This window comes from Gopherus evgoodei, chromosome 3 (assembly GCF_007399415.2).
Source record: "Gopherus evgoodei ecotype Sinaloan lineage chromosome 3, rGopEvg1_v1.p, whole genome shotgun sequence".
Taxonomy (NCBI): domain Eukaryota; kingdom Metazoa; phylum Chordata; order Testudines; family Testudinidae; genus Gopherus; species Gopherus evgoodei.
Genome location: NC_044324.1, coordinates 221,547,903 through 221,574,581, shown reverse-complemented (window position 1 = coordinate 221,574,581; position 26,679 = coordinate 221,547,903). Strand labels below are relative to the sequence as shown.

Genomic DNA, 26,679 nt, shown 5'->3' with positions numbered 1-26,679 from the left:
AACGTCTGTTGAAGGCTGCGCTCTTTTAGCCTCCAACCCCCTTTCTGCCTCCAGCGGCGGTCCAGCCTGAGTGCAGGTCACAGTGGAGGCAGGGATGCTCTGTGGCAGCAAGCTCCATCAGACCCCAGAGAGTGACGAAAAGCCCCAGCCTGGAGTGCGTCCCGGGGCCCTCTGCACTCACAGGCCCTCCCGGGAGCTTGGCTCCTCAGCACTTCCATGTGCCAGTGCTGGGGTGGCAGCACCTGGGGAGGGCGATGGGGAAGGACGCTGCAGCGTGGCCTGGGGAGGGGAGCGGAGCAGTGGCCGAGCCCTCGAAAGCACTGGGCTGTCGTCACACCAAAGCGAAGCAGGGAGTGGGCTTGGTTAGTGCAGCAGAGATCGGCAAGGCGGGCTGCGGGGAGGATGCTGGGACTCCTAGCCGGGGGCCACTCAGGCAGCTCCAGGAGTCTCTGGCTTTCAGCTGACTGAGCAGTGAGGCTAGTCTCTTCAGCCTAATCACTCCCTCCTCGGGGTGCCCAGCTGCATTGAGGGGGGGTGGTGGGTCCCTGCTGCTTTCCCCCTTCACCTGCCTCCTTCGTGCTGCCTTTGCCTCTGGCAGTGGGCAGGCCCAGGAGAGGCCACTGGGGAACAATCAAACTGAGCAAGGAGGGAAGGTTACCAAACTGGGCCTGTACTGAGCCTTGAGAAGAGGAGGCTGGGGGGGGGCCTGATAAATCTTGGAAGATGCCAAGGGCTTCTACTGAGAGGAGGGTGATCAGTTGTTCTCCTTGCCCACTGAAGGGAGGACAAGCAGTAACGGGCATCATCCGCCGCAGGGAGATTTAGGTGAGATGTGAGGAAACTTCCTGTTGGGGTGGTTAAGCTCTGGCCCAGGCTGCCCAGGGAGGCAGTGCGGTCCCCATCACTGGGGGTCTGTAAGACCAGGGTGGGCAAACCCCTGGCAGGCATGGTCTGGGGTTACTTGGCCCTGCCTCAGTGTTGTCTGTCAGGCCTCTCCCCCACCATGGGGAGCGTCCAGCCCAGTAGGGGCGTGTGCCTGGGCATGTCTCCAAGCCCTATGTGCTGGCTAGGACCACGCTTCTGTTTGGGGGAAGGGGGAGTCTGGGTTTAATCCCTGCCTGCGTCCCTCGCCCCTCTCCCAGCCCCGCTGTGTGTACAGCACGTCCCAGTCGGTGCTGTGGGTTATGTTCTCCTTAGATCTCCTAAATTAAGTCTGATGGGGCCTGGCCAGCACTTGGCTGGGGAGCGGGGGGAGGGGGAATCCTGCTTGTGCATCCTCTCTACTTGTCTGATCCTTGGGCTGGCCCATCTGAGGAGCCTGGAGCCAGACCCCGACCATGCGCTGCAGCCTCGTGTGCCCCTGGCAGTTGTCCGTGGTGCCAGCTGTTTGATGAGGTCTCTGCTGCGTGGGAGCTGACTGAGAGCAGCTCTTGAAAGGGGGCTGCCAGGCTGCTGCTGAGCACTGGGGTGTGTGGGGCTGCAGCAGAGGGAAGGTCTGACATGGACAGCCCCGTCCCCGCCCGGAATGGCCAGCCTGAGGCAGCACCATGCGGTCAAGGAGCTCCTGTTCCTTGTGTCCCGCTGCCTGGCCTGGGGGTGGGCGGAGAGTGCCGGGCGCTGTAAACGAGACCCTGGCTGCTCGGTAGCAGCTTCCAGGAATGGTGGCCAGGAGCCGCACTCTGCCCAGTGTTCTTGGCGCACCAGTACCGGAGCGAGGATTCCCATGGCGTTCGGGGAGTGGTGAGCAGGCCCGGGAGCCTGCCTAGTCCTGCATGCAGCCTCAGCTCTGCTCCAGCTCAAACACGTCGCAGGCGGCTGTCCAGGAATTCCAGCCACAGGTTGGTTGGGAAGCATCCCCGGCTTAATGCCCCTGGCTGTTAGCAATGGGCACCACGGCTCTGGCCAGCTCTCCACCCGGGCATGCTACCTGTGCCCCGCCGCACCCCATGACCTGCAGCACGGTATGTGGCATGGGCTGGACCATCTCCTGGGGGTTGGGGGTTGTTCTCTGGCTCCATAGCCAGCTGGTTCCTGGCCCTCCCCCTGCGACCCGTGCAGCGAACCTGCAGCAAGTGGGGCCATGAGTAGCCGGCTGTGTGGGGCAGGGTAGTGAGGGCATGCGGCTGCAGCTCTCCGTGCACTGCAGGGTCAGACTTGCCGCCCCAGCAAACAGAGGGGCAGGCCAGGCTGCAGGCAGGCCAGGATGGCTCCCAGCCCCTCAAGGAGTGCTGCTTCTCTTGGCATCTCTCCTTTCCCAAGCATAGTTTGTGGAGTGGGCCTGCAGGGGCGCGGCCTGGCGGGGGGAGCCCAGGTGCTGTCCCGCATGGTGCCCCAGGAGGAGCATGAGATCCTTCCAGCAGAGGCAGGCAGCTGGTGATGGAGCTGGGGCTCAGCCTGGCCGGGGGATTGGCCCAGTGGGGCCTGCGCGGTGATGCTGCCGAGGTTCCCAGTGCAATGCCTGCTCCTCACTGAGGTGGCTGGGGCCAGCTCGGTGCCAAGGTACACAGGCCCCCCACAGCTGCCCCCCACCCCTGGCAGGGGGCTGCCATGTACGCAGGTCCTGGTGCAGCTCAGTGCAGGAGATCTGACTCAATCCAAACGTGCCGGATGCCTGCGCCGCAGGGGAGGGGAGAGAGCTGGGAGCTGGAGGTGGCGTGAGCCTCCCTTCTCCTGTGTTCCACCACCCCTGATGGAGCGGGTGGCTGCGGCCTAGGGCAGGGAGGCAGCCTCCTGTGAGCACTGGGGCCTGGGTCAGCCTGCGGGATCCTTCAGAGCAGGTGGAGGCTGAGCCCTCTGCCCTAGGACGCTGGCCAGATCTTGGGCCACACAGGGGCGAGCCAGCTGGCTCGTGTCTGTCCAGGCCAGGCTGCCAGTACCCCATAGTGTCTGTGGGCCTCCAGCCTCACCTGCTCAGTGGGCAGGACCCCCCACACACACCCTGCCGCACAGTGTTAGAAGGGGAAATAGTAACAGTTGTGAGGTCCGATCATTCAGTGCTAGCTAGGGCTCTCCTCACCCATACCCTGGTGAGTGGGGGGCACATGGGCATGGGGGGCTGCTGAGCCTGCTGCCAGTAGGTGTGGAAGGTGACTCTCCTAGCTCACTGCTCCACTGTCCCTGACCCGGGTGCATATTTCCCCCGAGCAGGGTGGGCACGCTCCGGCTGGGAGGCTCACCAGCCATTGCTCCAGGCTCTGTGCCAGCAGCTGGCAGGGCTCCCCCAAGGGCCAGGCTGAGCCTGGCTTGGGAGAGCTGGAAGTTGGGCCAGGGAGGGTGAGGGGACAAGGCAGAGAAGAGGCTGTTTGCTGAGCCCCAGGAGCTGGGAGCTGATGGGTTCCAGGTTCTCTGCTGCTCTGGGGGGACATCGGCTCCCTATGGTGGTGAGTTGGGCCTGGCCTGCCCCCCTTCCCCCTGCTGTGGCAGGCCAGGCGCCACTTGTGTGCTGACAAAGGGAACAGCTGCAGCGGGCGAGGGGCTGGAATGTGGCTGGGTAGCAGGTGTGGGGGAGAGGCCGGACGTCCTGGAAGTGGTATTGGTTTGGAGCTGGCCCCTCCCCAGCTTTGCACTTGTCTCGGGGCTCACGTCTCTCACCTGCAGTGCAGGGGGTGCACACCTGAGGATGCAGTTGGCAGTACAGCCTAGGCACAACGAAGTAAGCGCTGTCCCCGGAGCCCTGGCAGCTCAGAGCAGGGCCCTGCTGTCCGGGAGGGCGAGATGTTGCTCGTTCTGCGTGTGGCAGACGGTGGATCTCCGGCGCCCCTGCTCCGGGACACTTCCAGAGCACCCTGCTGGCAGGGGGCAGGCGGGCCGTGCCCAGCACACAGCTGTGTGAGCCACTTTGGAGCTGCACAGACACACTGGCCCCTTCCTCGGTGGGGCGGGACGGGGGTGCTCGCTTGCCAGGATGACCTGGGTCGAGCTCACTTAAACGTTTCCCTGCCATGCAGGGGCCCTGGTGCGCCTAGGTCCCTCCTGTTCTCTGCCTGGGGCACATGCTGCTCTAGGCTCCTGGAGTCTGTTCCAGGAGCTGGGTTCTGAGCAGGTCAGGCTGCATGAGGAGCTACTGCTTCCTTCTGGCCTTGGACTCCATGATTTTCCAGTGTGGCGGGGACCTCGGAGTGATCGTGTGGGAGCGCCACTCCCTCAGAATGACGAGTCCCAGCCTGTTGCTTATCCATCCTCGGTTGCTCCAAACAGCCCCAGCTGGCTGCGTGGTTCCCCTGCCATGCGGGATGGCGACATGCAGAATGCGGCCAGTGGGCCAAGGCAGAGCAGCAAGCGTAGGACACAGGAGCTGATCTGCTCTGGGCCACGAGGGCCTGTGCACCCATTGGGGTAGGTGGAGTGAATGCAGCACATGCCCGCCCCAGGGCCTGCAGCGGGGGTGTAGGAGCCAGGGACACTCCCTGTGAAGGTGGCGGGAGGAGTGTGGGCTGGGAAGAGTTTGGCGGTGGCGTCGGACGTCAATCTGTGTGCATAGGGCTGGAATGTTAGCAGCAGCCTTCTCTCAGCAAAGCGGGGAGCCTGCCCTGAAGGAACCCTTGTGGCCCCCAACTGCTCTTTGGAAATAAATTTCCTTGGCCCCTGGATTCCTCTGCCCAAGAGGGCTGGGAACCACTGACCTGAGCCCAGCTGGGGTCCCTGCAGGGCTGGCTTTTGGAGGGAGGCTGCTTTGGCCTGGATCCCCGTCGCAGCCCCTGGAGTGGGCAGCAGGGGATTGTGGGAATGAGGCTGCCCAGACCAGCAGGCACAGCCCTGCCCCAGGGAGCTGGCAGGGGACAGCAATGGAGGAGGGCTTGCCAGCCCCCATGGGTCAAAATCCTCAGGCCAGCCCCTCCCCCTCCAACACCACGAGACTTCAGATACTAAACGCTGAGTGCTCTGTGTACACGCTCGTGGATGGGTGGGGGCGCTGGGTGTACTGCAACCCTCGGTTAATGGGGCGCAATGTTGGGACCCCTGGGCTAGAGCATCTGCCCCGCATTTGAACCCAGGGTAAAGATTTTCTGACCTGTGCTTGAGCCTAGGGCTCTCGTGTCCACACTGCGGTATCCCCTGCCCTGTCGACTCCTGCCCCCGGACAGCTTGACTGCCCCCCCTGGTCCCTGCCCGCGGGCGCTGGTGGGGGCACTCTCCGTGCCGAGCTGCTCTGGTGCTCTGCTCTGAGGAACCCTGGGCTCTGCCCTGCTGGGCTGGGCACCCTGGCAGGACCATGCCAGGGGCCCTGTGCATGAGTCACCAGGGCTGTCCAGCTATTCAAATGAAACTTGGCAATTCTTAGTGTTTTGAAATGGAGGGGGAAGGGGGGGTTGGGCTGGTGGGTCTCCCCCCTCTACCCGCCTTGGCCGTTGTTTTGAAGTTTAGTTTCAAAGAGAAAACGCCCCTGCCAGCTTGGCCGCTGCAGAGTGGTGACATAGGGGGGATCCCCAGAAGGTGGTAGGGGAGTTTAGGGGCTGGCTCCCTCTCACTGCCCTGACCAAGAGCAGAGTGGGGACCAAGCAGCTGTCCTGCAGCGGGGGTTGGGGATTCTGAGCGGGCGGAGGGGTGGGGGCACTGTGGGAGTAGGCAGAGAGGAAGCCCCCCAGGTGGTATGAGTTGTGGGCAGTGCTGAGAATGCGCCCCCGTGGGTACGATACCCAGGGTGCACGGCAGTGGGGATGCCCACCCGGTTGGCTCTTATTGAATTGCTGGCTGATCCCCCTGGAAGCATCAACTGGGTGGCTGGGTCACCCTCTCTTGTCCTCCCAGTGAGGGGCTGGGGCTGGTGGCTTGCCCCTGCGCGTGGGGACAGGAGAGTGCCGCTGAGATAATGGAAAGTGATTTGCCTGGCTCTGCTCCGTTATCACATGCTCGTTCTAATTCGGACTGCAGGGAATCTCAGTGGCGCGGCTAGCGGGGCTCTGCCACCCAACCCTCCCCTCCCCTCCCCTGGGGGAGACGGGCAGGGCGCTCTGGATTGGCTGGGCCTGTCCAAAATGGGCTGCCTTCCCTTTTTTAGACGTTAGGCAGGCTGTGAATTCCTACTTCTTGGCAGAGCGACAGGCCGGCCGCAGCACATGGGAGCTCTGGGCCCGCCAGTCTGCACTCGCGGTGCAGTGCTCTGAGCACGAGCTCCGTAACCCTCGGCAGCTGGGTGGTGCTGTGATCCCCGGGAAGGCTAGTGCCCAGAGGACTGGCGCCCCAGGGCTCTGCGGCTGGCTTGTGGCTCGTTGCTCCTCCTGACCCCTGCACATGGGGGGTTGTTCCGGAGCAACTTATGGCCCACGCTGGAGCTGTGTGGGGGCCACAGCAGACAGACAGGATCTCTTTCTGCCCAGTGTGGGTCCCTGTCAGATCTTTCTAATTTCTGTCGCCATCTTCAGTGCAGCTGATCTCAAGGCTCCTGTGTAGCAGTGGTTCCTTTGCCTCTTGCCCGGGGCTGATTCCCTGTCCATCTCGCGTACTGAGCGATCACGCGTCTCTGGAACAAGAGTAGGACAGTTGGTGTTGCCTTTGAGTGTAGTTTGGCTGCAGGCCGGCTGCTAATTATTCAGCCATAGAACAAAGTTTGGTGTGGGGAGGGGAGAACCCTGTGCGTGCCATGGTGGGGTGTGCCTAGAGCAGTAGGGTGTACCTAGGGGTGTGCCCGGAGTAGTGGGGTGTGCTGTGGGGTGTACATGGGGGTGTATCCAGAGCAGTGGGGAGTGCCCGGAGCCCCAGGATGTGCCCAGAGCAGTAGGGTGTACCTGGGGGTGTGCCCAGAGCAGTAGGGTGTACCTGGGGGTGTGCCCAGAGCCCAGGGGTGTGCCAGGAGGAGTGGGGTGTACGTCGGGGTGTGTCCGGAGCAGTGAGGTGTACGTGGGGGTGTGCCCGGAGTCCCGGGGGTGTGCCCGGAGCTCTGGGGATGTGCAGTGGGGTGTGCCCGGAGCTTGGGGATGTGCCCAGACCAGTGGGGTGTTCCCAGAGCCCCAAGGCATGCCAGCATAGTGTGGATTTTTGCTCTGCCTGTTTCAGGGAGTTTGGTGCTCACACGGGCCTGGCCCTGGCTCCCAGCAGCTTCTGTTGCCTGCTAGCCTGTGTAGCCCCTTACCCAGGGGTTTGGCAGAGCCCTGAGGTCTGGCTGGGGATGGGGCACGGACGGGGCTCAGGACCCGGTTTGGTTTGAGGGGTTGGCAGAGCCCTGAAGTGGGGATGGGGCACAGACGGGGCTCAGGACCTGGTTTGGCTCTCCCTCACCCACCAGTCTCTTGTAGGACTCGCTGAAGCCTGCGTTCACAGTTACCAACTTGCCGGGGACGACGTCAGCCATCCAGACCGTGCCCACCACCTCCACGTCCATGCAGGTCAGCAGCGGCCCCTCTTACCCGATCACCAACTACCTAGCTCCTGTCTCTGCCAGCGTCAGCCCCAACACCGTCACCAGCGCCAATGGGACTGTGCTCAAAACCACGGGCACCAGCGCCGTGGCCTCCGGAGGGCTTATGCAGCTCCCCAGCGGCTTCACTCTCATGCCAGGTCAGTGTGTGCTCTCGAGGCCTGGCCCCAGGCCGATTGGTTGTGGGTGAAGCGAACAGGGCTACCTTGCTGGCAGCGGTGCTGGATGGGCCTGTTCTCTGGACGCTGTCCCTGCGGCCAGGCCTTTGCCCCGGGGGCAAGAGGGGATGGGCTCTCGCTGCCTTCCCGGCTGTGGTGGGGATTGCAGGGATCCAAGGTGGGCCGTGTGGCTGTGTCCAGGGCCGCCCCTAGGAGGAAGCTCAGCACAAGCTCCGGGACTGGAGGAGGTAAAAAGAGCTGGTCGTGATGAAGCCTTTCTTTCCCCCTCCTTTTGGCAGGTGCTTCGCTCCCTCCTGGGACCCCTACCATTCCTCTCGCCCAGTTACAGCCGCACTCGCTGGCCCTCTCCAGCCAGCAGGGCCAGGCGGTCGCGGGCACAGCTGGACAGCTGCAGCAGGCACAGCAGACAGTCTTCCGTTTCCCCGCCACAGCTGGAGGGCAGATTGTGTCTCTGACAGGTCAGCGCTCGCTTCTCCTTGGCTTGCTCGTGGGAGGGGGGACTGGGGCGCAGGGAGCACGGCCCATGCCAGGCTGAAGGGCACAGGAGGCTGGGCACAGGGTACTCTGGAGGGCAGTGCTTGCCTGCTGGCTGGCAGGGGGCGGTATCCTAAACAGGCTCGGCGCATGCTGCAGGGACGCTGCCGTCAGTGCTGAACTGATCCATCCAGCTGGGCTCCCACTGCACTGCAAGGCCTCCCCAGGCTGGGGGCTGGGCACAGCCTTGTGCTCGTCAGCCAGATGCACGGGGCAGGCTGAGTTTGACTGTGCATAGGGGGCCCAGCAGTCAGTGTGGAAGGAGGGGTGTCTTGGCAGATTCCTGGCCACCCAAGCATCTCTCCCCAGTTCTGGCGGTGGCGCTGTGTTGGTTTCGGGGAGCCGGGAGCTGTGGCGGGGAAGCTGCTTGGCTCCCTGGAGTGACTGACCCTGTGTAAAAAGAAGCAGGACAGTAGCAGCTGCTCCACCAAAGGGGTCTTACAGGAGGTGATCTGCTAATAGGGTGTCAGGCTGGAGGCAGTAGGGGGTCCCTGAACTCCCCTCTGCAGGTAACAGACACAGGGTCCGAAGTGGAGCAGGAATATACGGAGGGGTTACAGAGCAGCGAGTCCCCAGAGCACGCTGGGCACGCTTGCAGGAGCTGAGCTGTCGACAAGGTTGGTCTCATTTCAAATCAGCTGCTGAGAACCTACCAGGCAGGGTCAGAAGCAGATCCCCGGCTGGGCGCTGAAGTTGATGAGTTCAAACGGGCGATAGGATGTACTTGTCACCAGCCAGGTGGATTTGCTGTTAGGCGTTGAGGTGGGACGTCCAGCTAAAAACCGTGCTCCAGTGCCCCCATGTGTTCTGTGCCTGGGTGATGTCCTCGGTCCTGGGCTGTGTGTTTACAGTTGTCCTTTGAGCTGTTCTAGCACCTTGTGCTTTGAAACAGGGACATGAGAGTAGCCCTGGGGCTGGAGAGGTGCCTTTTGCTGCCCCTGTGACTGTTCACCCAGATTCAGTGGAGGAATTGTTCTCTGAAAATTCCCTTTGTACGTGCTCCGGACGGGTTCATAAGAGGCTCCAAACATTGTCTGCTCTGACCATGCTCCAACCCTGGGCCACAAGCTGGGGGGGGCTTCCCCTGGAATTGCTTGGGACCAGACTGAGCAGAGCTGGTCTCTCAGTGCCCCCCTCTGGTGCCCAGGCAGTCTGGAGAGGGAAGAGGAAGCAATTGCATTGCATTAACCCAAATGCAATTCGGGGAGGACAGGAAAAGAGCAGGAGAGGATACTGTAGAAGGGGCTCGGGGCAGGAAACGTCTGTGCCCATGAGAGCACATATCCTTCCAGAGCCTGGTACTGAGCCTGGCATCCCCGAGTCCCAGCACTCCTCTGCTGTCAACTCACTGGCAAAGCGTGGCTCTCCCTGGCATAGAAGAGAGCCTGCTACTGCTTCAGTGATGGAGGTCTGTGCTGTGGCTCGAAAGGCTCTACCCCTGTAGATGACCGAGGCGGGGCTCAGCGTGATTCCTGTCTTTTCTGTTTGCTTTCTAAAACCACTGGAAGTTACATAAAACCCGCCGTGAAAAGAACGGGAGCAAAGCAAACTGGTGCGCTCCAGCCCTGTGGAGTGCACTGCAGAAAAGCCTTCGTTACCTGGGCACGTGCTGTGTGGGGCCACGTGCTGAATGAGCCGGACACAAGGAGATTGTGAATCGACCTGGTCCACCCGTTGCGCGCACACAAGGGCTGAGTTCAGGTTACATAGGCAGCTGGAGAACTGGCACGTCCCAGCGTCTTGACTTGACAAGCTGAAAGTTCTGCCAGGGTTGGGTGTGCAAGGGGGGATGTCTCCTCGTGATTCCAGGTAGAAGTCAGTCGCTAACTGGCAGGGTTCAGACCGTCTGTAGCTGCCTGTTTTCGGTATCCTGCCCTCTCTCTGGACTAGCTGGTCCTGGGTTGTCAGAGACGGGACCCTGGGCTGCTCTGAGCCAGCCTGGTGACTGCTGTGTTGTGTGTGTATTGTGCAAAAACCGCACACAGCTCTTTCGGGGCCCAGCAGGTTAGACTGGAGGCCTTGTGCTGTGTCACACGGCTGCTCCCAGGAACATTGGGCTTCTCCTTTTGGCATCCGGAGCAGCTATGGGGAGAACCAGCTTCGTAGCTGGGTCCCCCTCAGGGCCAGGGCTGCAGCAATCTTCCCCATTGGAGCACAGAGCGCCCGGAGGAGGCTGGCTAGGTGGGGCTGGCCTGTGGCTGTCACCTGGCGTAGGTCAGATGTGGCACTTGCATGTCACTCAGCTAGTGGGTCTGTGCTGGGTGGTGAGTTTCGGCTCCAGCTTAGCATGCCCGAGGCTGTAGCCCATGGCAGGTGGTTCCCAGCCCCACCCCCACTCCTTTCCTGATTGAGGCAGGGGCTGGGGTTGCTGCCATGGGGGCCTGGACCGGGAATTAGTGGGTAGAGTCCTAGTTGTGAGGGGGGGCTTCCAAATCCAGCCGGGATGGGGTGTGGCGGGGGCAGACCATTTTGCTGCTGGCTGGGCTCCCCCCGAGCCCCTCTCTGTCTGGGGTAGGCGAGGGCTGTGTGCCAAGTGGAGAGGGCAGTGAGGGAGGCCCCCCACGTGCCCCCTCTGCGTGGCTGGCTCCAGGCTGTAACGCCTTGCAGGGGTTGCTGCTGTCAGTCTCCGGGGCTGCTGAGCCCAGCCGGGGAGCAGGTGGAAATCCAGTCAAGAGGTCGGCCTTTCCTCCGGCAGGCGGGCGGGTGCCATCAGGTGCATGCAGGGAGCAGCCGGGGCGCAGGGGCGGGGGCGGGTCTCCTCCCCTCACCGTGTGAACTTGCCCCAGCCCACGGAGTGGGGCCTAAACGCTCTGCTCCCCTTTCATCCTGCCTGCTCCCCCTTTCATCCTGCCTGGGTGTGTGACGCGGGGCCAACAGGTCCCTGCGTTGCCTTTGGGTGGCAGCGGCCAGGGGAGCGTGCGGTGAAGGGCTCTCCTCTCTCCTCCCAGGCGGCACCGTGACGCAGCAGGTTCCCGTGCAGGCCATCCAGGTACATCAGGCCCCACAGCAAACGTCTCCATCCAGCGACAGCAGCACTGACCTCGCCCAGACCTCTTCCAGTGGAACAGGTAACCTGCTCCGCGGCGGCTGGCTCGCTGCCCCCGGCTGCTAGGCCTGGCTGTGGTTCCCTGGCCGAGGAGGGCTGGTCTGCGCCCTGCTCAGGGGGTCAGAAAGTACGTCATAAAAAAAAGTGGTGTAGCCAACACGGGGGAGTTCTTCATTGTTTTATCCTAATACACAAAGAGGTGCTGATCACAGAACTGAAAATGAAGAGTCTCTTAAGTTCAAGTGATCATCACTTAATCGTATTTATAATGTGCGAGCGGAATAAAAGACCAGTAATATATATTCCGGGTGCTTTAAAAGAGCCAATTTCACACAGCTGTTTACAATCCACATCAGCTGGTAGGAAGAACTTTATCGGATCAATGTGAATGATCGTCGGGAATCATTTAAGAACACATTACTAGATGCCCCAAAAGTCTCGGCTCTTCTTCGAGTGCTTGTTCATGTCCATTCCAGCCAGGTGTGTGTGCTGCGTGCACGACCGATGGAAGATTTTTTCAGCTAGCAGCAACCGTAGGATTGGCCTGGGCGCCCCCTGGAGCTGTGCCTTCATGGCGCCCAATGTAGGGCCATGCTGAGCCGCCACCCCTTCAGTTCCTTCTACCACCAGTGACGGCTAGCTGGGACTTCCCTCGCTGTTTAGCAGTGTCTCATGTTTTGTGTATAGTTAGTCGTTTTTTGTTTTAAGTTAACAGTAATAGTAGTAGGCTGTTTTCATTGGGGGGGTCCTCATGCCCCTGTTTTTCCCGCACTGCTGGGGCATGCCTTGGTCGCCAGAGTTCAAACTGGGTGAAGTCTGTGGAAAGTTGATGCCAAAAAGTGACCTGCGCGGTCCTTGTTTGAAGTGCCTTGGCGAGGCACCAAAAGGACACGTGCCGCATTTGTAAAGGGTTTTGGCTGAGGACCCTTAAGGATCGTGAGCAGAGACTCAGGCTTATCCTCCCCTCTGCCCGCAGTCCAACCCCAGGTCAGTGGAGCCCGTGCTGAGCACTGCCTTCGTGCGCAGCACACCGGCACCGACAGAACGTGTGTTGGCTCCTAGAAAGGAGCCTAAGGACTCCTGCCACTGACACGGCACCGAACATAAGACTTCTGGTAGGCAACTGTCTGTATCCCCAGTGCCCCAGAAGAAAAAGGCGGGAGAGGGGGCTCTCCCCCTGCTAAGCCTAAGGAGACAGCAACAGGGAGACCTCAGCCCACCCAGTTTACTTTGGGCCCAGGAGCTCCCAGGGACTCGTCGACTCCTGCCCTGCAAGGGGTCTAGTTGAGTTCGGCCCTGCTACCGGACTACGCCTCTCCGGACTGTCATGGCTGGGACATTCAACTCCCGTCCGCTCCGGAGACTTGTGAGGCGGTGCAGGACCTTGTTCACAGATGGCTCTGCCTTCCCCAGGGAGGGATGAGGCACCGGTGTCAGCCAGGCTGCCTATTCCATCTTGGGGCAAGCCGGCGATGTTGTCATGCCACTCCCTGGCACCGGTGGCAGGGGGGAAACCACATCAGTCCCCAGAAGCCCGGCACCACTCTTTGGCCTGGTCTACAGGACGACTTTAGGCTGAATTTAGCAGCGTTACCTCGATTTAAGCCTGGACCCGTCCACACGATGAAGCCCTTTTTTTTGACTTAAAGGGTTCTTTAAATCGATTTCTTTACTCCACCTCCGACGAGGGGGTTAGCGCTGAATTCGGCTTTGCCGGGTCGAATTTGGGGTAGTGGCCTTCAGGAGCTTTCCCAGAGTGCTCTGTTGTGACCACTCTGGACAGCGCTGTTAACTTGGATGCACTGACCAGGTAGACAGGAACAGGCCCACGAACTTTTGAATTTCATTTCCTGTCTGGCCAGCGTGTTTGCAGAGCTCATGCAGAGCTCATCAGCATGATGTGCACATTGCCGGGGCACATTGCCTGGCCCGTACTTTGTGAGAAGTCTGACCATGTCCCTCTCGTCACCGCTCTTCCGGCGCCGCCTCGCCTGGTTTTGCGTGAAACAGTCATCTGCCGTTGCTCTGACGGAGGGAGGGGTGACTGATGACATGGCTTTCAGGGAATTAAAATCAACAAAAGGAGTGGCTTTGCCTCAAAGAGAAACAAAAACAACTGTCACACAGAATGACCCCCTCAAGGATTGAACTCAAAACCCTGGGTTTAGCAGGCCGTTGATTTCACAAAACAAATTGGGTCAATTTCTTGTTTTGATCTCTCTCTTACATCTTAGGCTGGCAGCAGACAATGCAGCATGACTGCTACCCATCGTCATCTCCTGGGTGCTCGCCAGAAGATGGGAATGTGACCTGGCTGAGTCACTCCCTTGTCTGCCCAGGCGCCCCAACTGACCTCACCGAGGTCGGCTAAAAGAGCACCCAGGAATACGACGACCATGGCTACCAATCGTAGTGTGCTGTCTGCTGCCAAAAGGCAATGAGCTGCTGCTGTGTAGCAGTGCAGTCCCATGCCTGCCAGCACCCAGAAGACGGACAGTGAGCTGAGCGGGCTCCATGGTTGCTGTGGTATGGCGTCGGCTCAGGTAACCCAGGAAAAAAGGCTCAAAACGATTGTCTGCCATTGCTTTCATGGAGGGAGGGAGAGAGGGAGGGAAAGAGGGGCCTGATGACATGTACCCAGAACCACCTGTGATGCTGTTTTTGCCCCATCAGGCATTGGGAGCTCAACCAAGAATCCCAGTGGGCAGTGGAGACTGCAGGAACTGTGGGATAGCTACTCACAGCTACCCACAGTGCAACGCTCTGGAAGTCGACACTAGTCTTGGTACTATGGACACACACCACCAACTTAATGCATTTAGAGCATTTTGTGTGGGACACACAGTCGACTGTATAAAAACGATTTCTAAAAAACAGACTTCTATAAATTCGACCTAATTTTGTAGTGTAGACATATCCTATGGCACCAGTCAGCATCACTTCTCCGTGGCCGTCTTTTTCGGAGTCCAAGGCGAAGCCCTGTTGTTCGGATAGGTCCAGCAGCAAGAGGTCTGAGGCTGGTGGTATTGCCTAGATCCCTTTGGTGCCGTGGCCACCTCAATGGCAATCACCAACTCGGTGGACCTTTTGAACTCCCTGGGCCTATCATCAGGCCCAGGGTCCAAGCCAGGCATCGAGATCCAGGTAGGCATCCATTGCCCCATGAAGCAGCTGGCACCGGCTCCATCTCTGGTGACGACTCCCACACTCCTGCCTGCCACTTTGAGCCCTGCACTCCCCTGGGCGCCGAGGGCAGTGACCAGGGCCATGGGCCAGTGTTTTCGTCTTCCTCAGATGTTGCAGGCATGTCATCGGCCCTGGCCTTGGAGGGCAGTAGTGTCCTTCAGCAGTTGTTGCACACAGAGTGGCCCAGAACCTGGGGATCCAGGCAGAGGAGGTGGTAGAGAATACAGATCCCGTGGTGGACGTTCTTGCCCCCTCTGGGCCCTCGCTGCCACTTATTAAAACTATTAAGTGAAACCACAAAAGCTTTGTGGAAGACCCCAGCGTCCTTGCCCCCTCCAGCGAGGTGGATGCTGCGAGCCCCAGGGAGCACCAGGAGTTCCAGGGACCCTCCCCTAAAAACCAGGAGGCCAGAACGGTTGACTTATTTGGGAGGAAAGTCTACTCCACCGGTGGTTTGCAGCTCCAGATTGCAAACCAACAGGCCATCGTTAGCAGATACTCCTTTAACCCCTGTGGAGCGATGGCCAAGTTTGCCAAGTTGCTGTGTCCGGACTCCTGTTCCGAATGTAAGGCCCTGGTGGAGGAAGGCAATCTCATTTCTAGGGCCTCCTTGCAGGTGACTCTCGATGGCGCAGATGCAGCTGCCTGAACCATGGCTACGGGCATGGCCATGAGGAGGTCGTTTGGACTGCCTCTCAAAGTCCAACAGCCTATCCAGGGCCTACCCTTTGAAGGTCAGGCGTTCTTTTCTGAAAAGACCAACAGAAGACTGCACAGTTTAAAAGACTCAAGGGATACCCTCAAGCCTCTGGGTATACACACCCCCGCCACACAACGCAGGTATTTCAGGACGCAACCTCCTCCACGGTTTTACTAGCAAAACCAACAGGACGGTTCCTGGAGGAGGAAAAGGTGTGGTGGGAAGAAGCCGCGCCCCTCCTCAGGCCAGGGCTCTGGCCAGACCAAGCCTTCTACAGGCCAGATGATGGCATACCAGATTGAGAACTGGATCTACCCCCACCTTCCCTTCTCGTCCTGGCTGTCCCCTTTCTGCTGTGCATGGTCCTTTATCACTTCAGATCACTCAGTACTCTGCACTTTAGAGAGGGGATACGTCATCCAGTTCTCCGCCTGCCCTCCCTTCCTTCCCTCTTTTCCGGTCCCTCTTCAGGGACCCCTCTCACGAGCAGTTCCTTGCACAGGAGGTGCACTCACTCCTCTCGCTGTGGGCAGTGGAAGAAATTCCTCAGGAGCAGAAGGGCGAGGGCTTCTGTTCCCGATATTTCCTAATACCGAAAGCCAAGGGTGGGCTCAAACCAGCCCATCCTGGACCTGCAAGAACGCAACAAGTTTGTGAAGAAACTCAAATTCCGCATGGTCTCTTCGGCCTCCATCGTCCCTTCGCTGGGTCCAGGAGACTGGTACGCCGCCCTCGACTTGAAGGACGCTTACTGTCACACAGCGATAACTCCATCCCACAGCAGATGCCTCAGGTTCGTGGTGAACACCACCCACTGCCGGTTCACAGTCCTCCCGTTCAGCCTGTCAGTGGCACCTCACATGTTCACCAAGTGCTTGGCGGTCATGGCCATGTTCCTGCACAGGTGGCAGGTGTGGTGTTCCCGTTTCTCCATGACTGGCTGATCCTGGGCTCAGGTAGAGAGGCAAGTTGCCTTCATAAGAGCCTCTTTTGATGACGCTGGGACTGCTACTGAATGAGGGGAAATCAAAGCTGTTGCCAGTCCAGAGGATAGGGTTTGTAGGGGTGGTACTGGATACGACACACACCGGGGCATTCCGTCCCGAAGCGAGATTTCTAGCCCTGGGTTACATTATCCCCTAGCCTCTGTTTGTCTGAGGATGGAGGTGGATGGCAGGAGGGAGATCACTGATAGGTTCACCCCCTCTGGGGCACCTGGCATTGGTCACTGTCGGCAGACAGGATACTGGGCTGGATGGACCTTTGGTCTGACCTGGTACGCCCGTTCTTATGTTCTTATTATTCGAGGTCTCAGACAATTTCCCCCCCACCACAGCACGGGACTTCGTGCACCTATGTAGTACAGCATGCCAGGCTCAGACTTCAGCTTCTTCAGTCCTGGCTAGTGTCAGTGTATCGGTGAGTATGGACAGGATTGTAACCCTGCCTCGCCCAGTACTCAACTCCCTGCTGTGGTGGCTCAACCCGCAGGTGGTAGGTGCAGGGTCCCCATTACCAGTCTGCAGCCATCCCTCTCTCTAGTGATGGACATGTCAGACTTGGGCTGGGGGGCACATTTGGGAGACCTCAGTACACAAGGGCTCTGGTCTCAGGCGGATCTCGCTCTACACATCAATGTCAGGAAGCGGTACACTTGGCATGCCAGATTTTCCGAGCCCACCTGGCAGGGAGCTGTGTATCAGTCCTGACAGACAACACCATGGCAACCTTTTATATCAACAAATGGAGGGGGTGGGTGCATGCTCCTCTCCCCTGTGCGAGAAGCCCTCATGCTGTGGGACTTGTGTATCGAATGTTCTATACAGCTGCAAGCCTCGTCCCTCCCTGGAGTATGGAATGAGCTGGTGGACCATCTCAGCAGGCCATGAGTGGTCCCTTCTCCCAGATGCAGTGAACTCAATCCCCCATCAGTGGGGCTTTCCCCAGATAGACCTGTTCACCACACAACGTAACAGGAAGTGTCAGCAGTTCTGCCCCTTCCTGAGTCAGAGCCCAGGCTCCATCGCGGACGTGTTCGGTCTCCCACAGGAGGAGGAACAGTCTCCTATGCGCGTTCCCGCCCGTCCCTCTCATTCACAAGGTGCTTCTCAAGATTTGCAGGGACCGATCTCTGGTGATATTGATAGCACCAGCCTGGCCCTGCCAGCACTGGTTCACATCACTCCTGAAAACATCCGTGGAAGCCCCAGTCACCCTGCCGCTCTTCCCGGACCTAATCACGCAAGATCATGGCCGCCTCCAACATCCGAATCTCAAGTCACTCCACCTCACAGCGTGGAAGTTCCACGACTGAACCCAGTGGAGCTGTCCTGCTCTGATCAAGTCAGACAAGTTTTCCATGGCAGCAGGAAACCCTCCACGAGAACTACCTACTTTGCCAAATGAAAGAGATTTTCAATCTGGTTGGCGCAGCACCTTCTATCCTGAACGCTCGCGTTGGTGCCACTTATACTGGACTATCTTCTCTACCTCGAGCAGCAGGGACTGTGCATGACATCAATAAGAGTGCACCTGGCTGCCATCTCCGCCTTCCATCCAGGCACAGAGGGCTGCTCGATCTTTTCCAACCCAGTGGTCAGCCCTTTTCTTAAAGGGCTCGACAGATTATACCCGCAGATCTGACAGCATGTCCTATCTTGGTACCTCAAACTGGTCCTATCCAGACTTATGGGGTTGCCATATGAGCCCTTGGCGACGTTCTCTCTCTCTCTCATACAAGGTGGCGTTCCTAGTAGCGATAACCTCAGCCAGGAGGTGTCTGAGCTCAGGGCCCTAACATGAGAGTCCCCCTACACTATGTTCCATCAGGGCAAAGTCCAGCTCAGGCCTCCCCCGGCTTTTCTCCCAAAGGTTGTCTCCCAGTTTCGCATCAACCAGGACATCTTCCTCCTGTATTCTACCCTAAGCTGAACTGGAGTGGCAGGGAGCACTTTACTCACTGCCTGTCCCTAGGTCACTAGCCTTCTACATAGAGAGAACAAAATCATTCTGAAAGTCCGTCCAGTTATTCGTGGAGGTGGCGAACAGAACGAAAGGTCTGCCTGCGTCATCACAACATAGCTCTTTGTGGATCATCTCCTGCATTTGGGAGTGCTGCAGCCTGGCAGGGGTGCCCACTCCTCCAATCACTGTGCACTTCACCAGGGCTCAGGTCTCCTCAGCAGCATTCCTGGCGCAGGTTCAGACCCAGGAAAGCTGCAGGGCAGTGATGTGGTCCTCCATACACACTACACAGTTACCCAGGAGGCCAGAGACGATGCGGCCTTCGGACAAGCAGTGCTCCAGTCAGCGGACAACTCCGACCCCACCTTCTGGACTTAGGTTTTGGAATCACCTGATTGGAACTGACGTGAACAAGCACTTGAAGAAAAAGCGGTTACTCATCTTCTCGTAACTGTTCTTCGAGATGTGGTGTTCACGCCCATTCCAGTACCCACCCTCCTACCCCTCTGTCAGTGTAGCCAGCAAGAAGTAACTGAAGGGGTGGCAGGTCGGCAGGGCCATGAAGGCGTGACTCCAGGGGGTGCCTAGGCCTACCCGCTGGATGCTGCTGGGGGAAAAGTCTTCCAGCTGTTGTGTACGTGGCACGCACACACCTGATTGGAATGGACATGAACAACACGTCTCAAAGAACAACAGTTCTGAGAAGGCCAGTAACCATTTTTTCCCCAATCGGAGAAGAGGGCTGGACTGGTTGAAAAACTGATCTGACTTAGATGGAAGTGAAGGCAGCTGTTTAAAAAAAATTATATTGTGATAGGTTTGGTCAGAGAGATCCCCTTGGGACTGTCATCTGATGTGCTGACATTACCTCTGAGCCCACTCTCCCTGCCAGCTTGGGACTCCAGAACCCTGCCTTGTTGAGCCAGACATGCTAACCTGCTGCAACCTGACCCAGGGTCTAGGTCACACCTCCGAAGCGGCAGACTTTAAAAACAGCTCAGTAGGTTACCTCTCCAGCACCCAGACTTTCAGCTTCCAATGGGATCCAAACCCCAAATAAATCTGCTTTACTCTGTATAAAGCTTATACAGGTAAATTTATAAATTGTTCATCCTCTGTAACACTGATAGAGAGGTATGCACAGTTGTTTGCTCCCCCAGGTATTAATCACTTACTCTGGGTTTATTAATAAACAAAAGTGATTGTATTAAGTATAAAAAATAGGATTTAAGTGGTTTCAAGTAATAGACAGAACAAAGTAAGTTACCAAGCAAAAACACGCAATTGTAAGCCTAATACACTAAGAAACTGATTACAGGTAATATCTTACCCTCAGAGATGTTCCAATAAGCTTCTTTCACAGGCTAGACTCCTTCCTAGTCTAGGCCCAATCCTTTCCCCTGGTCCAGTCCTTGTTAGTTCCAGCAGACATCTCAGGTGGGAAGCAGGAGTTTTCTCAGGACTGACAGCCCCTTTTGTCCTGCTCCACCCTCTTTTATAGCTTTGGCACAAGGCGGGGATCTTTTGACTGTGTTTGTCCCCGTCCCCACCTCATCAATGGAAAAGTACCAGATTTAAGATGGATTCAATTATCATGTGACATGGTCACATGTAAGACCCCCAGTCTCCATTCTTCCTGGGTTGGCCCACAAGTACACAGGAAGGCTTGCAGGTAAATAAACCATTTACAACCAATTGTCACTGGCACCGGGAGCCATCAAGATTCTAAACCACCATCAATGGTCCACATTTTGCATCAGTACAATAGGACCACAGAGTTGTACTTCATATTTCTAACTTTAGATACAAGAATGATACATGCATACAAGTAGGAGGAATGTATTCAGTACATTATAACCTTTGTAATGAGACCTTTTTGCATAAAACATATTCCAGTTGTATCATATTTACACTCATGAGCATATTTCCATAAAATATATGGAGTGCAACATCACCAAATAATTTTATTCATATGAATAAGAAATGGAAGAAAGGGGAAGTTGATAGAAATGTATATACATCAGAAATTAAGAATTGTAGAAAATTGGTAAGGGAAGCAAAGGGACACGGAGAAATCTGTAGCAGATATAAGGACAATAAGAAGGAGTTTTTAAAATATATTAGGAACAAAAGGAATCCTGACAATGGTATTGGTCCGTTTAAATGATGGAAATGGTACAATTATCAGAAAATAACACAGAAAAACCAGAAGTTCTCAATAAATATTTCTGTTTGGTATTTGGGGAATAAACAGATGATATAGTCTCATCATATAGGGATTAAACGCTTTCCACTTCACTAGTATCTCTGGAGATATTAAATAGAAACTACTAAAGTCAAAACATTTTGAAATCAGCAGGTCCCGATAACTTGCACTCAAGAATTTTAAAAGAGCTGGTAGAGAAGCTTGCTGGACAATTAATTTTAATTTCCAATAAGTCTTGGAGCCCTGGGAAATTTCCAGAAGACTGGAAGAAAGCTAACATTGTGCCAGTTTTTAAAAAGATGAATGGGATGACCCAGATAATAGGCCTGCCAGCCTGACATCGATCCCAAGCAAGATAATGGAGTAGGGTGACCAGATGTCCTGATTTTATAGGGACAGTCCTGATTTTTGGGTCTTTTTCTTTTATAGGCTCCTATTACCCCACCCCTCCACCCCCATCCTGATTTTTCACATTTGCTGACTGGTCCCCCTATAATGGAACCTCTGATATGGGACTTTTTTAATAAAGACCTAAAGGAGGGTAATGGAATTAATGCAAATCAGCATGGGTTATGGAAAGTAGATCTTGTCTAACTAACCAGATACTTTTTTTTTTTTGAGATTTCAAGTTTGTTTGCTAAAGGTAGCCATGTTGTCATAATATACATAGACTTGGTGTCACTTGGCATTTTGATTTAAAAAAACTAGAATGATATAAAATGAACATGGCCCACATGACATGGATTAAAAACTGGCTAACTGATAGCTGTAAACAGGGACTCATCAAGCGGGTCTCTTTCCAATGGGTCCCCTAGGGATTGGTTCTTGGCCCTAGGCTATTTAACATTTATTCCATGACCTGGAAGAAAACAAAATCACCCCTGATAGCCTGCAGATAACGCAGAACTTGGGGGAGAGGTAAATAATGAAGAAGAAGGTCACTGACTCAGTGTGATCTGGATTGCTTGGTAAGCTGGGTGCAAGCACACAGTGTTTTAATATGGCTAATTGTAAATGCATATCTCCGGGAATGAAGAATGCAGGCCACGCTTACAGGATAGGGGCCTCTATCCTGGGAAGCTGCAACTCTGAAAAGGATGTGGGGGTTGTGGTGGGTAATCAGCTGAACATGAGTTCCCTGGGTGACAGTCTGCCTGGAGGGGCACTACAGGTGTAGTGTGGGGGGAGGGGCCCTGTGGAGAAAGTGCAGGCGGGGGCTGCAGGTCATGCTCTCCCTGGGGAGCCCCTCCCACGCCTCTGACTAGCGCTTGCTCTGTTTCCTGCCAGTGACGCTGCCAGCAACGATCATGACTTCGTCTGTGCCAACCACAGTGGGAGGTCACATGATGTACCCCAGCCCTCACGCCGTGATGTATGCGCCCACCTCAGGCCTGGCGGACGGGGGGCTGACCGTCCTCAATGCCTTCTCCCAGGCGTCCTCAGCAATGCAGGTCTCCCACGGACAGGTCCAGGATCAGGGTAAGAGCGCTGCTTCCCATGCTTCGCTCGACTGCCCTTGTGCATGTCCCGTCCCCCCAGTGCATCCAGCCTCCACCCACAGAGCCGGCCCCCACCCCCATCTATCTCCGGATGATTCTCTCTGCCTGCTGGCAGCAGGGGGGTTGCCCTCTTCCCCAGCAGGGGGTGCTGGATGTGCCAAGAGCCATCTGTGACCCCAAGGCAATTGAGAAGGGTGGGTGAGAGCAGCCGTTTTGAAAGAGAACAGCTGCTGAGTGGGGCTGGGTGAAGATTTTTTCCCTCTGCCTCTGCTGCAGGAGAAGTGTTCAGGCAAGCAGAGCGCTGGCAAAAACTGACCCTCGGCCCTAAGAGACATTGTTAAAACTGACCCATTGCCCCAGATCTGCTCGCCAGGGACGGGAGGTGTGGGTGGGAACGTGGGGGCAGGAGCAGGATTTGGGGAGTACATGGGAGACTTGGGGGATGTGCGCAGTGGGATAGGAGGGGCATTTTGAGGGTGTGAGGGGGGCAGAAGGAAGGGGGATTTGGGGAGCGCATTTTGGGAGGGTGTGCAGGTGACATGGAGAACAGGAAGGGATGGGGGATTTGGGGGTGTACATGGGAGGAGGTGAGAAACAGGAAGGGAAGAGAGTTTGGGGGCGCACAGGCGACTTGGGATGGACACTGGCTCCTTTGTGATGCCTTGGCGATGGTGAGCCGGCCTGCGCATTGTGGCTGCTTGGTCTGGTGTGGAGCGGGGTGACGCAGCCAGTGCGCGTGGCCGAACAGGCTCCCAAAGGCTCGATGGCTGGTGTTTCACGTGGCCCGGCCTGCCACGGCATCCCGGGGCGTGTTTCACGTGGCCCGGCCTGCCACGGCGTCCCGGGGCGTGTTTCACGTGGCCCGGCCTGCCACGGCATCCCGGGGCGTGTTTCACGTGGCCCGGCCTGCCACGGCGTCCCGGGGCATGTTTCACGTGGCCCGGCCTGCCACGGCGTCCCGGGGCGTGTTTCACGTGGCCCGGCCTGCCACGGCGTCCCGGGATGGAGGATCTGAGTGCTGACTCTGTGTGGCAGGTGCTGTCCCCCAGGTGTTCCTGACGGCCCCATCGGGCACTGTTCAGATTCCAGTCTCAGCCGTCCAGCTTCACCAGGTAGGCACAGAGCAGTTCGGTGGGTACCTCGCCCACGCCTCCCACCCAGCCTCTTCCCCGCACCAGCCCTGCGGATGTGTGTCCCTCCCCCTGCTCGCAGGGATCCCCAGTGGTCACTGGTAACAGAGGATGTCCCAGCTGGAGGGAGGGCATGAGAGAAGGCACTGTGCCCATGGGACTGCTCTGAATGCAGTCAGCCTCTGCTCCGCAGCACCCCCAGCCCGTAGGGGAGACGGCAGCAGCCTAGGATCTGGTCCACAGATGAAACAGGACCAGAGCCTGGCTGCTTGGCAGCCTGAGTAGGGGAGCTGCTCCTTCTTCCTGCTGTTAACAGCGCACCCTTGGGCCAGGTTCCCCTCCCAGCCCTGAAGCATTGCTCTGTGGATGGGGAGGCCTGGCATTGGCCCCCCCGAGCAATGGGTGGAGCTGGCAGGCTGGCTCTCCGGGTGGGCCTGTACCCCAGGGCCCTGGCTGCACCCTGGGGTGGCCCCGTGACGCTTCCCGGTGCTCTCTCCTCCCTTCTCTCTCCAGATGGCTGTCATTGGCCAGCAGTCCAGCAGCAGCAGCAACTTGACCGAGCTGCAGGTGGTGAACTTGGACACGTCCCACGGCGCCAAGAGTGACTGAGAGGCCCTGTGGTGCCCCGGCCCGGGAACTGCGGCAGCTGCTGCCAGCCGGGTGCTGTCTCTGGCCTCGCCGGCGCCGGGATCAGCAGCGATTCCCTCTCGTACGGACTGCGTCACTTATTTATTGTTGCCTTTTCACGTTTCCTTCACACACACACACGCACGCACACACGGGGCGCGGAATGGAGCTGAGCCGGGGCTGGGCTGCATTGGGATGCTGCATTTCCTGTGCTTTTCTCACTCCAGCCAAAGAAACTCGGCCCTCGAGGGCAGGGCTCCCCTGCCGTGTCACTAAACAACCTGGTGTCTGCCCCGGCTCCTTGTGATCACACTGGGCGTCTCCAGCTGCTGTTGGCCAGGAGTATTCGCACCGAGCAGGGCACGGGCCCAGCGACGCGATGGGAGCAGCCCCCACCGAAGGAGCTCGCTTCCCAGGTCCAAGTCTCACTCCCCTCTGCCCCTGTGCCAAGGAGGGGTAGGGTGGGTCCAGGCAACGTGCCTTCAGCATGGCCCAGCAGCAGGTGCCCTCCTGCAGACGGCAAGCTGCTCCAGGGGGCTCCCAGGCTGAGTCTGCTCCCCTGCCAGGAGGGACGCTGGGGCATCGACATCCTCCTGGGCTGCTCTCCTGCTGGCAGGGTGGGCTGGACAGGACCTACTCCTGCCCAGGTGGCAGCACAGGTGCCAGGCCCCATGGCTCGGCCTGCGTGGCAGAAAGCAACCCCCCAGCAGTGGTAGTGCAGCACCATGGGCGAGATGCTCCCTTGTCTGTAGCCCTGGCACTGCACTGCTGGGACACAGGAAAGCGAGCTCCTGGCACAGTCCCTACAGCCCCACTGGCCCCATGCAATGCCTCCTTGGCCTGGCGGGTGTCCCCGGGGGGCTGTGATGCTGTCCCAGCACTGTCCATGAGGAGTGGGGCCGGAGGGGCGCTGCATGGGAGCCGAGCTGGAAGTAAAGTGCGGTTTGCATTTCCCATGTTAAATGTCTCTTGTTCTGCCTGGCCAAGGCAGTTGCTTTTGTACCCCCTGGACACTAGCGAGCTGCCTGGGAGCAAGGTAACCCGGTTGTGGGACCCTGCCCTTCTCAGAGAGCCCTAAAGCCCATGGACATAAATCATCTCCGTGGGATGCTCCAGGGGCCACCATGTGCTCTCGTTCAGGTGCCAGGGCTGGGAAGACCCAGGTATGTGGGGGCAGGATTGCTCTCTGTGCATCGCAGCGCTGCCTCACTCCTGCCGGGGGCGCTGTCTGCACCCGGGCACAGTTCCTGCCATGGTTAGTGCTTTCCAGAGCACCATTTCAATGCGAGATGGAGGAACCAACTGAAACGTTCAAGGGAAAAACTTCAGGGTCCCGGAGCTGCCGCGCAGCCTGGCCCAGGAGGCAAACGGGGGCGGTGCGGATTCCTTCAGGCACCTGGGAGGGGAGGTGGGGCACCCCAGAGGGAGGCGCTTTGGCCGTGTGGACACAGCAGGAGGGGGGATGGCTCTGCTCGGAAGGAGCGTCCTGTCCTGGGGATAGGAGAACGTAGGTTGGAGTGAGCGGCTCTGTGGGGAGAGAGGAGGCTGCTGACTCCTTAGGGAACGAAGCAGCTACTGTAACTTTTTTAAATTAAAGACGAGAAGCCTTGAAAAAAAAAAGACTTTATTTTTCTAAGTGTTAAACTCAGTATTTATGTAATTCTCAAAGGAATTCAAGTCTGGCTCCTGTACAGTTTTCATGGGGTTTGTACCACGGTGGGGGGCGGGTGGTAGGGACAGGAAGGGGCCTTGCTTTTGAATTTGTATTGTAACCTTGGACATGGTTCCTCCAGCATTAGCGTTTAAGCTGCCCGCCCTGACGTGCTCACAGGTGCTAGGAATTGAACTGGGGCCAGCTCTGCCAGTTCTGAGGGTGCCTGCGTCCCTTGGACCAGTCTGGGTGGCCTGCATGGCGGGCTACAGTCCAGCCACTGGCCCCCAGAGGGCAGGGAGGGGCTGCTGGGCTAGCTCCTGCTGGGAAGGGTGGGGCAGGGAGTCCGTCCTCTGCTCCCTCCTGCTGTGTGGTGGGAAGGGGGGAGAGGCTGGCGCGAGGTGCCCAAGCCCTCAAGGGCTCTGCCTGGTGTCGACTGGGATATGCGTTGCCACATGGCTGCAATTGGAATGGCGCCCTCAGAGCTGAGATGGGGACAGGGCCTAATGGGGGGTCTGCCCTGGCACCCCACTCCCTAAAGCTGTTGTCAGTCTGGGAAACAAGTGCCTCCAGCAGTGGGGTTTGAGATGGCTTGGGGAGAAGTTTCCAGTGTCCCTGCAAAGCCTTAATTCTCCCTGAGCTGGGCAGGAGGCCAGCGCCCAGCCCTGGGCGGGCGAGATGCCGGAGTTTCAGGCTGCTGGCTCTCCTGTCCCCCCGGGGCCAGTCTCTGCCGCTCACACCCCTCCCAGTAACGCATGCAGACATGGCTCCCCCCTGCTGCTTTGAGGAGAGGGGTCGGCCTCCCGCCAGCCCTCTCCTTGTGCTGTTTGCTGGTGAGCTGGGCAGGTCCCCTTGGGAGTGTGGAGGTGCTAGGACCAGTCATTCCTCTTCTCCGCACTGGGGCACTCGCCGGAGTCTTCTCCAAGCCAGGCTCTCTGCTCCCCTCCGGCTGCGCAGCTCCTGGCTCTCGGCAGCAGCTGACCCGTTGTGGGGCCGTGTTCGGCAGGGGGCGGGAGGGGTTAGAGCCCAGCCATGGCTCAGGCTGATATGCCCAGGTCTCTCTGTGGAACAGAGCCACTTTTCTGGGCAGCAATTTCTTCCTCGTGTTGCTAACTAGGAGTCAGCCAGGGCAGGGAGGGGATCTGGAGCTGTTGTCTGGCCTTCCCCCCCTGCTTTTCTTCAGCTGATGGTGCAAAACTGACCCCCTGGCCGGAGCTGGAATGAGTTGACGTAAGCCCCCGTGCAGCTCCCCCTACCCTCCAAAGGAAATGCAGTTTAAACGCTAATGTTGTATTTTATTTAAAGTGCGGACTTGTCAGAACACTTGTATATCAGGGATGAAATGGCATTTATTGTGTGGTGACATTTTTAGTTCCTTTTATTGATTGTTTTGGGGTTTGTGTGTGCGAGCGTGTGCTTGGTTGTGTGTGTGCGTGCGTGCATCTGTGTGTGTGTGGTGGTTGTGGTTTTTTTGTTTTTTGTTTTTAAAGTTTCCAGGGCCGTGTTTTCTGGAAGGATGTGGAAGTAATCACAGTACTATGTACAGAGCTTTCTTTTGTATTAAAAAAATACTCTTTCAATAAATGTATCATTTGTGCACAGA

General features: G+C 57.7%; 1 protein-coding gene across 1 annotated transcript in view; it reads left to right on the top strand.

Moving 5' to 3' along the window:
• Positions 1-26,679, top strand: part of SRF (serum response factor) — a 36,356-nt gene extending 9,677 nt beyond the window's left edge. Inside the window, 6 exon segments of the mRNA XM_030558146.1 lie at positions 7,233-7,494; positions 7,812-7,991; positions 11,016-11,135; positions 21,457-21,648; positions 22,704-22,780; positions 23,312-26,679. Coding sequence (XP_030414006.1) covers positions 7,233-7,494; positions 7,812-7,991; positions 11,016-11,135; positions 21,457-21,648; positions 22,704-22,780; positions 23,312-23,407 — 927 coding nt within the window. The 3' untranslated portion in view covers positions 23,408-26,679.